The sequence below is a fragment of the Podarcis raffonei genome, chromosome 3, assembly GCF_027172205.1.
Source record: "Podarcis raffonei isolate rPodRaf1 chromosome 3, rPodRaf1.pri, whole genome shotgun sequence".
NCBI lineage: Eukaryota > Metazoa > Chordata > Lepidosauria > Squamata > Lacertidae > Podarcis > Podarcis raffonei.
The window spans coordinates 47,781,804-47,794,407 of NC_070604.1; the positions used below are offsets into that span (position 1 = coordinate 47,781,804).

Genomic DNA, 12,604 nt, shown 5'->3' on the forward strand with positions numbered 1-12,604 from the left:
CCTAGTCCTTAATTAGGATGAGGCAGAACACCAGAACCTGAGCGGAGCAGAGAGTTCAAGAAGTGCCACAGAGGAAACAAAGCAGATACTTTCCTCCCAGATATCATTCACTCTGTGCATCATAGGTGGTTCTTTTCAGCCAATTAGAGCAGCGAGAAACCAGTGTGGATTACAGCTTCCTATATGTATGAGCTGTAGGCATTCAGTGTTCAGAATTACACTTGATTGAAAAAGTATGGCTTAGGTAGCTGCTGACAGTCCAGTATCTGTTGTCGGCACCCGCTTGCCTAATTTCCATATATTTCCGTCCCCCCTTGGGCCTTGCACGTCAAAATACGTTTTGATAGGCTTAAACGTAAATTTACTTGATGGCACTATTTGTTAGTTTTAACAAATCCCTTGAGATGTCCTGTGCATTCCTGCAAAGCTCTGCATCGCAAACTTCTTCCTGATCCCAGTGTAAGGCTGTTTCTATTTTCAGAAGGTCTCCTTCTTGCGTCTGTTTGGCTGGCTAGAATTATAAGTGCTCAGAACAGAGCATCCTTTCTGTATCCCGAACTCCTTTCTTCCTTCCCAGCTAGACAAGAAAACAAATACTGAGAGCAGCACGTGCGCAAGCGTCGGGTGCTCCTGCTGGATCTGCCTTTACGCTCGGCTGCCCAGCTCGGACGTGCGCCCCCCGCCGTGTTTGGATGATACCTTTATTTGCAAAGGCGAAGAGGCAGATCCAGCCTTCCCACCCCACCCCCCTCTCCGATCTGAAACGGACATGTCTTTAGCCATCCGCTTTCCTCGCCTCCTCATTGTTGCACGCGCGTTACGTCGTTGCCAACAAAGGCGATGTGGCAAAACCACACACAAGGGAGATAAATGATCATAGCAGTGAGGAAGGAAAAGCCCGTCTTGCGATGTGTCACACATCCATGAGGGATGCTTCTGCCTGGCTTTTGCATAACCCTTTTGCATAGCCTCCTTTTTTAAAGGAGGAAGCGCTGGAGAACCGGGGGGCGCCGAGCGGGAAGGGAAGAAGACGCATAGCCGAGAGCGAGCGAGGGAGGGGGCGGCCGGGGGCTCTCGCTGCCCTTCTCCCACAGAACGACCTTCCCAGCGGAAGGAGCTGCTGTGGGTGCGCGGTGCCAAGAAGGGGCCGTGAGAAACCGAGGGGGTGGAGGCCCCTCACAAAAGGAGACCCCTCTGCCTGCGCGCTCCGTCAGCCTCGGCTCTCCTTCTCGCCCACCCCAGCCCTGCCGAGCGGCTCCGACTTCCTCGGCGAGCGGGTCGAAACCGCGAGGCTTCGCTGCAGGGGGGTGGGGGGGTGGGAGGCGAAGCGGGAAGACCGCGGCGACACCAGCCGGCGTCTTCCACAGCAGCAGCAGCAGCAGCAGCAGCAGCGACCCCGCGCGCGCCTCACATCGCCACCAGCAGCCCAGCCACCCTCTCCCCCCCCCGCTCGGTCGCGCGCCCGCCGGTCGCGCGCGTGCGCGAGCCCCAGGCTGAGTCCTTTCTCTCTCCGTGTCTCCCTCTCCTGCTTCTCTCTCTCTCTTTCTCCGAGCCTCCTCCATCCAGCACCGGCGCCGAGGATGGGCAGCGAGAGCGCGCGCAGGAGCAGCCCCGGCTCGGCCGCTCCCCCCTGCGCCCGCTCTTGCTCATGCTGCTCCTCTTGCCCCGCTGCCCCCAGGGCGGCGCCTCGGCTGCGCTCCCGCCTTTTCCCACCGAGGACGGGTGAGTGAAGGAGTGGCTCCTCCCTCGGAGCACCTGCTCTAGCCGGCGAAGGGGGTGGCGGCGGGGGGCGGGCGAGGGGTGCATTTTGGCGCGCTCTCGGTCTTCGGGGCAAGTGGCGGGCGGCTGCCTGAGGGGGACAAGTCAGTCAGTCAGCGGCATTCCTGCCCCGCAGAGAAAGGGAGCCGGCTCGCCTTTGGGCAGCCCCTCATAGCTGAGGAGACCGTCTGAGGGAAGGAGAGCGAGAAAGGGAGCCTGTTCTTGGGACGAGGATAGAAACAACAGCTTCCCAATCTCCTCGGCTCCAGCGCCCCAGAACCCTCCAGCGTGGTTTTCGAATAGCACGTGTCCCTCTTGGCCTCTGGGGTCACTGGGCACCCAGGAGGCATTTCCCTTCTTCCTCTCGCTCATCCTTTTTTTACCCCTTTTGAGTCCTCAGCGCAACCGAAGAGACCTTTCTCTGAGAGCTGCTCCTTTCAGAGCAGCTATTAACTTTTCCTGATTTTTGGGGTGGTTGTTTCGAAAGAGAGAAGTGGGTGAAGAGGAGCTGTGGAGGTTTCCCCCCCTCGACAGTCCCTTCATGCCCTTGCAGGCTTCTCTCCTTTCCCTCCTCCTCCTCCTCCTGCTCCTTGCCGTACAATGAAGTCTTTAAAAGAGATTCCTGCTTGCCCGCTAGCTGGCTGGGCTCGCGCCAGGAGTTCTCCACGGGAGCGCTGGACCATTCCTCGCGACTGAGCAAAGAATGCCATCTATGCAGAAGAAGAGGGCACCCTGCACACCTGGCTCCCCAGGGCTGCGGTGATGTGATTGGGGGTCATAGGTAAGCCGTTAGGATGCTCTCAGGGCGAAGGCAGGAAGGAGACGCCAAGAATGAATGGCCAAAGCACCCCACCCCTCTTCTTAGGTCTCCTTCCAGATGGGAGAATGGGGATGTTGCATTACTGAAATGCCTTTTTCCTCTTCCCCCTCCCTTTATATCGCTGTAGGCTGTGTAGTATTTTCAGACTATTTTCAGTATTTCAGTAGTGCTCTGTGGAAGGGTTGTTATGACAGCAGTTTCTCTCTCCACTCACCCCCCCAACACCCCATCATTACTTTATAGACAGCATCGCTGGCTACACTAGAAACATAGGTTTTTGAGCCTGTTGCTGAAGTAACTCTGCAATCTTGTAATCTTTGAAATATGAGCATACACACACACACCTGAGTCAGTGTTTATTGTAATAATGGTTCTGCTGAACTGAAGAAATTGGAGCATGTAGTAGTAATCCTACTATAATTCCTATTTGGGTTTTCGGTTTTCAGTGCATGTGTGTCTGTCCAATATGACAAAGGGACTTTTCTTCATTTATACTGCAGCAGCATAGATTTTGGATTATAGGACGGAATGCTTTAAAAGCACACACACACCACATTCACACACAGTAAGTTTCACAGGCACAGTGAAATGTCTTTTTGAATACTGGTATCTACCTAGAAACCAAGGTTGTAGCACTTGATTTGTGAACCTGTGCTTGATTTGTGAGCACTGACAGTAACTTTTGAGAGCTCCTGGATTGCTGAAAACTAGGTAGTAATTGCTAATAGTTGAAACGTTGTTGGTAGTTCAAAACTATCAGTTCCATGGGTTTTTATGGCAATGAGTCAGTCTGTCATTACTAGTAATGGTTATGTCATGGAGGGTTTGCTTTTCTATCACCATATTAAGCTGTAGCTCAAAAGCTATTGCTCTGATTTCTCTTCCCCAAAAAAATATTTTCAGAAAAAATATAGCATTTGTGGTTCATTGTTCTCTATTTTCACACGCGACACCATTGTATGCATATATATACAAATGCTACATTTGTGGTTCCTTGTTTCATCTTAACCTTCACCTTCCCCCGCCCTTTTAAGGTAAGCATTATTTCATTAGCCACATGTGAAGGGTTGTAACTTAAACATAGAATTCTACCTCCCCCTCGTTTTAAAGGCTTTTGCATTTGTACCACTTCAGCCTAGACCTATGAGAAGTTTACCTCCATATATTTAGAAACCTTTGTTCTATGGAGAATAGGAAAGGACTACAGTACAATAAAATAACTAGAGGAAGAAATAAAATGGAAAATGCAACACAGTGCCTTTGTTTGCAAAAATAAAATAAAATAAGTGTCTAATATGTTCACCATAATATAGGGAATGAAAAATTAAGTAGAATAATTGCTATGTACTAGTAATAAAGGGAATAAAATAAGAAATAATTGCATCTATAGACAAAGAAGAATTCTGCAGACTTGCCTTAGTACAAACACTGGTTAGATAAAGTAATTTATTAAGAAATTGGAATTAATTGGAACATTTGTTATTGGATTGTACATTACATTAAAGCAAATATCAGCTGGATCTTTTATCCCTTAAACTGAACCAACATCATGAACAGGCACCATGATCCATGTAGCAGCAGTTGCTTCAGATACCTTACAGTTTGACATAAGCCTGTTGCTGCTGGTTCAATAAAACTCTGATGACGGTGCTTAGTTAGGAAAACTCCAGGCACTGGACCCAATCTAGAGATCCTCTGTGTGTGACAGGTGGCTGCATGCCTGCATGCTGTTGTGCACGAGGGCTCTCCATTTGCACCCACCATACAGATAGTTAGCTCCATTGGAGACTAAGGCAGGACTAGGAGAAACAATTTTAATTCATTGATCCCACTTCTTCAAGCAAATGCCAGCCAACCTACTGTTAAGAGATTAACATACGCAGGCTTAATTCTGCAAAGATCACTGATATGACGAAACAGCCTTGGATGCTGAATAGAAAGGTTTAGCCCCCATCCACAAGCACATTTTAGGTATATGAGATGCACTCATTATGGTGACCTGCACCCAGATTGGTTTTGCCGAATCAGCATGAAATTCTAGTATGCCATCTATACCTGGGGAATATCTGCACCAGAATAATCACTGACGGGGTGAAGGTGAATTTTAGCATAGACTGAGTTTAGGATAATACTTCAACACAGGTATATGGAAGATGCTTGGGGCTTATTGACTTTTAAGAAGGATTGGGCTGGCAATTCATACTTCTGTGTGTGTTCTTTATTTATATACCTTGGATTTTGATTTATTAAAACAAAATGTCAAAGTTCAACAGTATATGCTTATCTCGCTTTGGCTTTGTAACATCTCTGTCAAGGTAAGAAGTTAAGTCGTCCAAGGCCAATGGCTGAGCATTATGGCTGAGTGGATGGCTGAAGTAGTGGGGTGGGTGCTCAATCATCTCACTGGTTTATAAATGTGTATGACTAAATTGGTTAATTTTACCTGCAAGGGGGTGGGGAGGAAGAAATATGCTGGATAAAAGAGATTTCCACTCCTAATGCTCTTAAATGATAGTTTCATATATCTGAAATATATGAATTATATTATTTCATGAAATAATATTTTAAGTACAGGGGGTTATATAGCAAAATGTATATTTAAAATAATACTATGAGAATTTACTGTGTTTTAAAAAAACTAGAATGCAGCTGAGTCCAGATGTTGATTTGGGGGGTGCGTTTTGGAAAATGCTACTGAATTCTCATCTGTGATTCTGTGTTAATCATATGCAATCAGTTGGTTGGAACAACTGAAGAAGATATTATATTGGAAACATTATTGAAAACATTAAAATGGTGTGATACAGGTAAAGATATAAACTTCTGTAATGAATTAGAGAACAGTGGCTGAAATTCTTCACTGAAAAAGAGGCAATGGAAAGAAAAAGTCCTTTCGAGGTTCCAAGGGCATGAAAAGTATTAATGTGATAACCAGAACAGACAACAATAAAGAATATAATGAAAATAACAATACTGTAATACTATATAATATTTGGAACTTTCAAGTGTTTAAGGGTCTTCTCAGGTTTTGTTTCAGCAACCCTTATCTCCAAAATGATTGCAGTTAGTACAAATTCTTGTTAAAGATTACATGAATTTTCACAAATTATTTGGCTGTGGGTTTTTTCTGCCTTTCTGTGTTTTTTCTCTCTGTACCCAGAGAGGATAACAACAAAGTTTTCTTTAAAACATGCATATATATTTTTTCTACTTAAATCATAAACCTTAAACATTTATATCACATTAATCATCTCTTTCAGAATAACCAATTTCAAATCACTTGGGATTTAATAGAATGGGTGACAGCCAACATTGTGCCCAATACAATTGGATTTTTCCTTCCTCTCTTGCTCCCTGCAGCCCCCCTGCACACTCCCCAAATCTGCTTGGGTGTGTTTGTGGGACCCCCTGAAACACATATGGGAGGGCACATGAGGGATTACAAGGAGGGGAAAGTGTAGGGGAAGTCATGTTGCACAAACAGAAATTAATTACACAATCAGGTGGACATCACTTACTTATAATGGAGCTAGTTTGGGGTTTTGTGGCCAATGATGTCCCTGTATATGCAAAGTGCATATATCCCCTGTTTGAGAGGCATTGATTCAACCTGTTAAATAAGGGAGACTTTGTAAGCTAAGACACTGAATCCCCCATGTTTCAGGACAGAATTTATGGGATATGGCAGTGGTGTCCAAACTTTTTTCAAAGAGGGCCACATTTGATGAAGTGAAGGTAGGATTGAAGTTGCTGAACTTTTTTAAGGATTTTATCCCAGGAAATAAACTACCACAGAGGCCGGATTAAACCGACCGGCAGGCCAGATTAAGCCCCCAAAACGGACTTTGGACATGCCTGGGATATGGAGACCCTCCATGGTCATGTGTTAAGAGTGCTTTGGAGTTCCATCTCTTTTCTTTGGGTGCTTAAGGAAGAAATGCAGATATAATGCTGTGGGGCATGGTCTCCCCTTCCCTGCTCAGTTCATTATCCCAAGCTTACAAATGTACCCTACATTTTCCATAAAGGTTGTTGTTGTTTAGTCGTGTCCGACTCTTCGTGACCCCATGGACCAGAGCACGCCAGGCCCTCCTGTCTTCCACTGCCTCCCGCAGTTTGGTCAGACTTATGTTTGTAGCTTCGAGAACACCGTCCACCTCCACCCTTCCTTTTCCCCTAAATATAAAACCGCAGAACAGTTGAGAAATCCTAAAACACTTGACAACACTTTTACAACTGTGCAATAAAAACTGCAACTAAAATAATAAAACTAAACAAATAAAGCAATGGAATAAAACTGGAAAATTCACCTATGATTCAGAAGAACAGATTCCTTCATATAACATAAGCCTGCAAATAGCTTGGAGCATGATGTCTGGTCCTTGCTTGGTAGCACTGACCATCGAGTGCTGGATTTGATGCAGCAGGAGTGGTGAGCAGGATGACATTGTCCCTTTCTATGAAGTTATCATCTTTGGGTCTTTCAGTGGTACTGAAACGTGGTTTGATGTGAGATACATTTCTTGTGACTTTGCAGATTCCTGTCCGTGCAGTTTCCATTGTGTTCATGTAGAGTAGCTTCTTTCACTAATGGCATTGGGCAGGCACCTTCAGTGTACTCCTTTCGACACTTGCTAAAAATGTTTTTGTTTTGGCAAGCCTATACAAACATATAGATTGTGGACATGTGTTTCAATCTGGTTTTTAGTTTATTGCTGATTGTAATTGTTTTTGAGTGTTTTACATAGTTCGATTTTTTTGCTACTAATTCTGTTATTTTATTCTATTTGTAAACTGTTTTGGGGTTTTACTACAATCACTTTGTATACAAAACTTGCTAAATAAATAAATAAATCCATAGCCAAGACCCACTTCCCAGGGTTCTAGACATGGTGTAGATCTGTGCTATCATAATTGAGCTGTTTTGCTTTGCTGGACTTATATACTCCTGGTATTTTGTCATGATTATTTGATTAGTTATTTGAAATCCTCTTTTCTCATGTAAACGAGAGCAAAGTGTTGAGAGCTGATGATGGAGACATTCACACTGGTTTCACCATTGGTTTCGGTGGGAGTGTTTTAATTTAGCCCAAATTTGCTGTTGGTTTGTCACATTACATTGTAATTGAGGAGAGTATAAGATCAAAAAGGTTTGGCATTTCCCTTGCCACTACTCCCCAACTCCAACCATTTTTGTTTCTTATTCTGGCAATGTACTATAAGCAATTACAGTGGCATTGCATAAAGCCTGCACAATGACAATGTTATGACAGTATTAATCGACTACATCATGCACAGACATAAGGGATCTAGTAGCAATATTATACATGTCCATTAGGAATTACTCATGAATACTATTGTCCTTGACTTATGCTTGATGATTTAATAATTCCATCCTGCAACACCTTCATTCTAAACAAACTTTTTTGAAAGTAAGTTGCCCTGAAATCACTGGGGATTATTTCAGCTGATTGTTAAATAAATGGATAATCTTACTACAGTGGGTAAATGAAGACACCATTGCAGCATTTTAAAATTATTATTATTGCATAGGCTAAGTAAGATGATGAGGCACATCATTAATTACATGAATTTGAAGAGGTCTTGGTGAAAATCACAAATTTGGTATGTACTCTTACCAAGGTCAGGGACGCAGGTGGCACTGTAGTCTAAACCACTGAGTCTCTTGGGCTTGCTGATCAGAAGGCCGGTGGTTTGAATCCCTGTGATGGGGTGAGCTCCTGTTGCTCGGTCCCAGCTCCTGCCCACCTAGCAGTTTGAAAGCATGCCAAAAAGTGCAAGTAGATAAATTGGCACTGCTCTGGTGGGAAGGTAAACGGTGTTTCTGTGCACCGCTCTGGTCTCGGTGTTCCATTGCTCCAGAAGCGACTTAGTCATGCTGGCCATATGACCCGGAAAAACTGTCTGTGGACAAACGCCAGCTCCCTTGGCCTGTAAAGTGAGATGAGCACCGCAACCCCAGAGTCATCTGTGACTGGACTTAACTATCAGGGGTCCTTTACTTTTACCTTACCAAGGTCAATATACTTTTGCTGTTTCCATTGCTTCTCCTTTTTTCCTCTTTGTATTTTTCATTTTGAATGTACTTTTACATAACCAGTTTTCACAGAGAATGATGAAATAAAAAATCAGTTCTTTGAAGCATGCATTGATAAGTTAAATAATTCAAAACCTGCATTTCGAGAGTTCTAAAATAGAATGTAACAAGTGGCACCTACAACAAAAACTTACACTGTGTGAATTCTTGTGCAAGGTTATGTGCAAGTGTGGCAGAACAACACTAGTGTTTCTTCCCTTATTTTCCCTAAAGACTACCACCCAAGTTGCAAGTGAGGTCTACTTCACACACTGCCGAGCAGCCTTAGAGAAATTCATGTGGATGTCATGAAAGCATTGATGCCTCCCTTAAGACAGCTTCTGTGTCTATACCTTCTGCATGGCAGACAGAAATTCAACAAGTGTACTGATGGGGACATGATCATCTGTGAATTCTGCCTGTTCAGCTGTTAAAGTCATGGGGAATAAAATATGGCAGCCCTGCAGACTGATGTAATGTTATGAGAATAAATGTACCAGTTATGCAGTGACAGTTTTATTATATAGGCATTAATTGGCTGTGTTCAGATATTCATTTCGATTTCATCTGCAGCCTGTGAACTAGTGCCATGGCTCCACACTCCTCCCTCCCCTCCTCTACTAGTACATCAGCTTCAGGATAGAGATCATTGCTTACATTAACCCCAAATTCTTCATTGCATCCAAACTTAGGAACTCTAGCTTAATGTTGATTAACAAACCCATGTAATAAACTAGGATCTGATCAGGGCTTATTATTCTGCCATGTTACCCAACATTAAAACAGGCTTCTTACGGAATTGTAATGGAAAGTTAGGAACAACTTTTGCAAACTGAGTTTTCTAATGTTTACAGATTCATTTCCAGTCCTTTCTAGTAACTTTCCCCAGAATTAGAATAAGTAAAAGTGCCACTTGCTTTAATAATGAACTCAGGTAGTGAGTGCCAACAGGATTGTAACCCAAATGGGGAAACAAGGGGAAGGTACCAGCTCGACCAGTGCAACCAATTTGTCCAAATTCCAAAGCAAATGAGCACTATTTTGCCCAGAACTTTAAGAGACCTTTGAAGACCCTAAAGTGCTTTGAATGGAGGTTCTGTAGGCTACCTGATACCACTGTGAGATCAGTGGGTGGGTGACTCCAGCCACCTGTCAGTCTTGGACTTCGAGGGGTGGGGAAGATAATAATGTGACCTACTGGCCCAGCCCAGTTCCTTACTCCAGTCATATAGTATCCTGGATGAATTCATGGTTGGCTAGCAGAAATCCTGAACAGGAGCATTCTTATTATGAGGGGGAAACTACTACAACATGTAGTTTCAAGACCCACCTATGCTAGATCTGGAATCTCCAAGGATTAAACCCTCATCCCATATGGTCCTGGCCACCAGAAGCCAGTTCTAATGAATATGTCTTGAACTGCTTCTGGAGGATGGCCAGGCAGCTCTGGCAAGATGCCTACTTAGATGTGTTAAGGATTTTCTACTGTCTCAGAAAATGTAGTTGCACCTAGGTTAGAATACACAGATAAAAGCAATTAAATTAAAATTTCAACAAGACAAGACAAGAAAATAATCAAATAAAAAAATACATCAAAAGAACGTGCCAATATAGTACAATCACAAAAGAAGAAGCAGCAAACTCCTCCCTCCCCTAATTTAAAACACTCACAGAAATAGTCGGGTAGAAAAGGTTTTCACTTGCTGTTGACTAGTACTACATAAGGATGCCAAGGTTCAACTAAGGAAGGACAAATCTGTGAATTTTGGTTTCTCTCACATTGTTGTATTTCCAATTTTAAGTCCGCTTTTCCACATTCCCACATCATTGTGATGTTTAAAAAAAGAAGTTCTCATTAAAATTCACCAGCATTTTAATGCAAATTTCTCCTGATACACATTTTTTTAACATTGCTTGTTCAAAGAGAAGCGTGATTTTCAAAGCATAGCTGCATTTCAGTTTGTGTGTTGTTGTTTTTCATATTAATTAAAGGGTTTTGCACTAAAATGTGAAGCAGACCAAATTTCTTCCTTATGCTGGTTCAACCCAAAAAGATTAAAGATTTGTCAGTGCAATTCAAGTTCATGGAGCAACCACCTTCTGTCCCTTTTCCCTGTCCCCATGGACCCAGAAACTTACTGGTGATAGTGTTGGAGGCAGCAGCAAATACTGACAGAGCATATTCTCATGCCAGGGATGGGACTGAGACCATCCTATTGGCATAATTTCTGCCAGAAAGAATGCCATCTGAAAAAAGCAGCATCCCCACCCACCCCAGATTTATGAGATTAGTGGCTCCAGTCCATCCCCAGTTGGAGATGACACCCCTAAGACCACCTTCTGTCTTTCCTGTTGCCATTGGTAAATTGGTATGCCTTAGGGGAATAAGAATGGTAGTTTGGAGGCAAGTAGAATTTTGGGTACCATTCTCAGCTTGGTATGACTCACAAGGCTGTGAATACTCACAGTATTCCTAATATGAGAGACGTCTAGCTACGTGTCCCTTGGGCACAAGGTGAGTATTATCCAAAAGCAGAGTTATATCATATGTTCTTTACTTGAAACATGATATGTTGTTGTTTAGTCGTTTAATCGTGTCCGACTCTTCGTGACCCCATGGACCAGAGCACGCCAGGCACTCCTGTCTTCCACTGCCTCCTGCAGTTTGGTCAAACTCATGCTGGTAGCATCGAGAACACTGTCCAACCAACTCGTCCTCTGTCGTCCCCTTCTCCTTGTGCCCTCCATCTTTCCCAACATCAGGGTCTTTTCCAGGGAGTCTTCTCTTCTCATGAGGTGGCCAAAGTATTGGAGCCTCAGCTTCACAATCTGTCCTTCCAGGGAGCACTCAGGGCTGATTTCCTTAAGAATGGATAGGTTTGATCTTCTTGCAGTCCGTGGGACTCTCAAGAGTCTCCTCCAGCACTATAATTCAAAAGCATCAATTCTTCGGCGATCAGCCTTCTTTATGGTCCAGCTCTCACTTCCATACATCACTAGAAACATGATATACATACTAGCATTGTCCAGCAGGAGGAGGAGACACAAATCAGAGGGTACAAGTTTTGCTTTTTCTCCCCTACAGCACAATAAAGAGAATTTTGGTGGGCATTGTATGTACTTTCCAGCTTTCTAGAGCATTCCTTCCCTCATTAGTGTTTTTAAGTGCTGTTGAAAGCATGCGAGTGAAGCTAGAGTTTTGCCTTCATCACCTTGAGCTTCAGGAGTTGAGACAGTTAAGGATAAGATAATTGGAGTAACTTTTTGCTCAGTTACAATTTTTGAACACATATCTATATACTTTGTTTCTTTAAAATGCTATTAAATGTTTTCAGTAGAGACATTAGCAACACAAATATAATAGTGTGATCTTCAATATTTGAATCAGGGAATTGCAATCTCTTAAATACTTATTAACATATTCATAGAAATTAGCAGTTGTTGGTTTTGTGTGTGTGTGTGTGTGTGTGTGTGTGTTGCATTACTTGTTACAGGAAGCCATACAAAATGCAAAACAGGAATTTATACTGATGAAATTGTTGTGATTTATGTTATAGTGAACGCTCAAAATGTTATGAATGTTGGCAGGCACATGTAAATACTGACAATACTGGTTGAATTTTGTGAATATCAAAATTTAGACATTGACTGCAGCATATGCATATTCAGATAAGAATGAACAGATTTCCCTATTTATATGCCTCTTTCTTTCTTTCTTTCTTTCTTGTTTTGGGGGTTTGTTCTGCTCTTATCTAATTTAATGTAGAAAATTCTTAAAATTAATTCCAAAATTGGCACGTGGACTATTGGCCACAGTTTAGTTCACATCATTTTTGGTATTGCACTGTTTAACATTATTCTATACAATAAGAGTATTTGGGGGGGTGGTAACTGTTATATTTTAAGAGCATTATTATTAATCAGTATAA

At 43.1% G+C, this 12,604-nt stretch overlaps 1 protein-coding gene across 3 annotated transcripts in view; it reads left to right on the forward strand.

The window, feature by feature from the left end:
• Window positions 1-1,074: 1,074 nt before the first annotated feature.
• The window catches only part of FUT9 (fucosyltransferase 9), a 52,854-nt gene continuing 41,324 nt past the window's right edge, over window positions 1,075-12,604 (forward strand). For 2 of the 3 annotated variants that reach the window (XM_053381495.1, XM_053381496.1), the window contains exon 1: window positions 1,075-1,722. In XM_053381495.1, the coding sequence (XP_053237470.1) occupies window positions 1,581-1,722 (142 nt within the window). In that variant the 5' untranslated portion in view covers window positions 1,075-1,580. Of the gene's footprint in view, window positions 1,723-1,817; window positions 2,540-12,604 lie in introns of those variants that run through there. The other variant, XM_053381497.1, reaches the window with a different exon arrangement.